The sequence below is a fragment of the Seriola lalandi genome, unplaced genomic scaffold, assembly GCF_002814215.2.
Source record: "Seriola lalandi dorsalis isolate HSWRI2012SDOR001 ecotype SW California unplaced genomic scaffold, Sedor1 jcf7180002054883, whole genome shotgun sequence".
Lineage (NCBI taxonomy): Eukaryota > Metazoa > Chordata > Actinopteri > Carangiformes > Carangidae > Seriola > Seriola lalandi.
In genome coordinates, this window is record NW_019525658.1 from 6,440,065 (window position 1) to 6,443,317 (window position 3,253).

General features: G+C 44.0%; 1 protein-coding gene across 8 annotated transcripts in view; it reads right to left on the bottom strand.

Moving 5' to 3' along the window:
• Positions 1–3,253, bottom strand: part of fbrsl1 (fibrosin-like 1) — a 153,724-nt gene that overhangs the window by 30,954 nt on the left and 119,517 nt on the right. For 4 of the 8 annotated variants that reach the window (XM_087171589.1, XM_087171590.1, XM_087171594.1 and 1 more), the window contains exon 1: positions 1,299–1,356. The exons of 1 other annotated variant lie outside the window; for it this stretch is intronic. In XM_087171589.1, coding sequence (XP_087027715.1) covers positions 1,299–1,341 — 43 coding nt within the window. In that variant the 5' untranslated portion in view covers positions 1,342–1,356. Of the gene's footprint in view, positions 1–1,298; positions 1,357–3,253 lie in introns of those variants that run through there. 3 more of the 8 variants (XM_087171588.1, XM_087171587.1, XM_087171592.1) reach the window with 1 other exon arrangement.

Genomic DNA, 3,253 nt, shown 5'->3' on the forward strand with positions numbered 1-3,253 from the left:
GGGGGTGGGGGGTGGGGGGAGGCCATAGTTCTTTTTATTGACACGCAGCAAACAGCAGTGGCGGAACAAAGGCCACTCAGCACCTATTGAGAGAGTAGGGCTGCAGACAGGGTGGTTGATTAGTGATTCGACACGGGGACCCTGGACTGTGTAGCACATAATGAGAGCTTAGGGAGCAGGCCATGAGCCGATGGGGGAAGGAGGTACAGTGGAGGCGGGACAGAAGAGGGGAGAGATGGGGTTCAACCATAAGGAATTGATTTCCCACAACAGCAGAGATGGATATATGAGTAAAAAGGCTCCATAGAAAAAAAAAAAAGCAAGGGTATGGCCAGATCCTAAATCCTTAAGCTACAACATTGGCAATGTGTTTATATATAAACAGTTAGAGGATAAGCCCTAAATCCACTGCCAAGCTAAATGGTTTATGCATCTTTTTTGTTTGTTTACTTCTATGTCAATTAAGCAAATTGGTCCGACATCCCTGACGAGCAAGGGATCTAAAGTGAGTGGATTTTACATTCATGTCCAAAAGCTTCTATCTCTCTGAACACCACAGTAACCCTGTCTTCACCTTTCATGTGGCCGCAGAGAGATGTTAGCAGAGTTAGCTGTGCACGATGGCATTCGTGTGTATGTGTGTGTGTGTGTGTGTGTGTGTGTGTGTGTGTGTGTGTGTGTGTTTTCCCTTCTTCGTCTGCACGCTCTCTCCTTTCTTTGTTCCACTGGTCTAATCCAGTATGTGTGGGCCGGTAAGTTTAATGGAAACAATTTATTAAGTCCGGCTTAAAATGCCATCTGCAGCTAAGCCTCCCAAAGCCGCTAAGCTCCTGGTTTCGCCCCGGAGCTTGCTGTGTTCACGCTTACTGTAATGCTCTGTTTAAAATGAGCACAACGGGTCAAAATTAATCAGGATTACAAGGGCACAAATCCACTTCAGAAATGGGTTTTCTACCAATCTTTCTCCTGCTATCCTAAGATGCCCCAGGTTTGTTAGCTGGCACACCGCATGGGTTTACCCTCAACCCGCAGCAGGTAGCACCTAGCTTTAACAACAAGACCGCAGAGAGTACAGGGGGGCAGACTATATATATATATATATATATATGTGTATATGTAAATATATGTATGTATATAAATGAAGACTACTGCTCTAAAACACACAGATACAAAATTCAACGAATTCACTGCAGATTCCAAAGTATTCTTTTCAAATATTTCTAGCCGCTGACAGCTAGGTGATAACTCCCCACCACTTCCAGAGGCGCAGCATTGTGAAATGTCATAAGGAGGCTTACCAGTGAGGTGTTTATCTGTGCTCTTTGGAGGTGCCGTGTACATGCTCAGCAGCTACATTTAGCTTCTCATTCGCCTTCGAGCAAGTGACAACAGTAAACTCTGACCTGCAATTCAATAAGAGTAGCACTGAGTGGAGCACAAGTCTTCACAGCGCTTTTACTTAAACATGCCATCCTCCAGGAAATCGATAATTTGCAGGAGGTTTAAGACAGGAAATAAGCAAAAACCAATAACTGTTAGATAATGCTTGCCCTTCACTGTACCTTCCTACCTCATAACCACCAACACAGACAGACGTTCAGCAGAACTTAGCTAGCTCTTGGGTAACATCATCCAAAGAGAATTGCACTGTGTGCGCTGTGTTATTATAGATACTATTAGCTTGTGTTATTATCAGTACTGCTAGCTTACATCTATAACAGGTTGTCGACAGACTCACGATGGAGAGATGATGAAAAATAAATATGAGAGAAAGAAGGCAAGGGTGTCTGGGTTTTGCCCAAAACCATGTTCTGTGTGCATAATTACAGCGCTCTGCCTTCGGTGATTACAATGTTGGTCTTTCTTCTCCTCTATTAACCCTGAACCATTTCATTAACATGACAGACTGTGGGCCTGTGTGCAATTTGGACTTAACCTCAACTGTTTGTACCCGTAACTGTTCACCAAAATAAAGTTCAGAGCACCATGTTGAAAAGAAAAGAAACAAGACTCACTATCTGGACAATTGTGGACGCCAAACATCATCACAGCATTATATATTTATGTGTGCCATACTGTTTGTGTGTGTGTGTGTGTGTGTGTGTGTGTGTGTATGTGTGTGTGCATCTGTCTCCCAGCCAACAGCTCGAAAGGCCTGGTGATCAGAGGAAAGCAGGCTTTTCATTGATCCCAAAGGACCGTGAGCGAGACCGGTAATGGGACACATACGCTGCATTCTAAACCAGAGGAAAACAGCCTGTGGGCTGCTCTGTATTACACACACATTATACACACACAGAAAAACCAGTCTAGGCCAAAAACAAACACTGTCCTAGAATCCATTAGAGCTGAAAACAACAACATTGTAATGGGAGATGACAGCTGGCTGGTGGCATCTCTGAAATTGTAGCGTGATAACTTTTTCCTCATCGTCACCAAATTACTTCATCAAACTGCTGATTTCTTTGCTGCTTCACCCTTTCTAACCCCTTACTCTAATCTGGTACCCTTCTTCCACACTCCCCAAACAGGATCTGGTTGATCTGTGTGATAATCACAAGAGACTCTGATTGGATTGTCTGGATGTAATTCCAAGGTCCTAAGCCTCAGCCCTGTGTGCACATAAGCAAGATCCACAAAGGCCTTCATTCGCCAGCTGACATGAGTGGATGTGCCTGTACTATCAGTTCTCCATGGCAGAGTATGTTTATAGGCAGCCATGTTCTGTACGGGCACGCAGGGAAAATAAGTCAACACCCTGACAGCTGACAACAGCAGTAGTCCAGCAGCCTGGTGGAGAATAAATGGACTCCGACGAGGTCTAGTTGTTTTCTAAACCATGCAAGTCTGGAAGTCATTGTCATTGTGAACGCTGGTTTCATGAGGCCGACGCTGGTCACAGGTCATCTACATCACACAGCCGGCAGGCCTGGTTTCTCTCCTTGTTGTCAGCTATGCTTTTCCACTCAGCAGTCAAAACTACTGCACTAAACCAAGCAACACCTTCATATGTGGTTGAGGGGGAATCTAGCTTTCACAGCGGATGCTCTGACGTGAAGGTGAATAAAATAACAAAACCTCTTACTTGTGAAAAGGCAGGAGGAAGATTTACACTGATGCTACAGCAAACAAAACAAAAGGACAATGAACGTGATATCTGTCACGCTAATATATAGTTACATAGTAAAATATGCTTATGTGATATACCAGGTTACACTAACATGACATTTTAATTGCTGATATATTTGTTCTG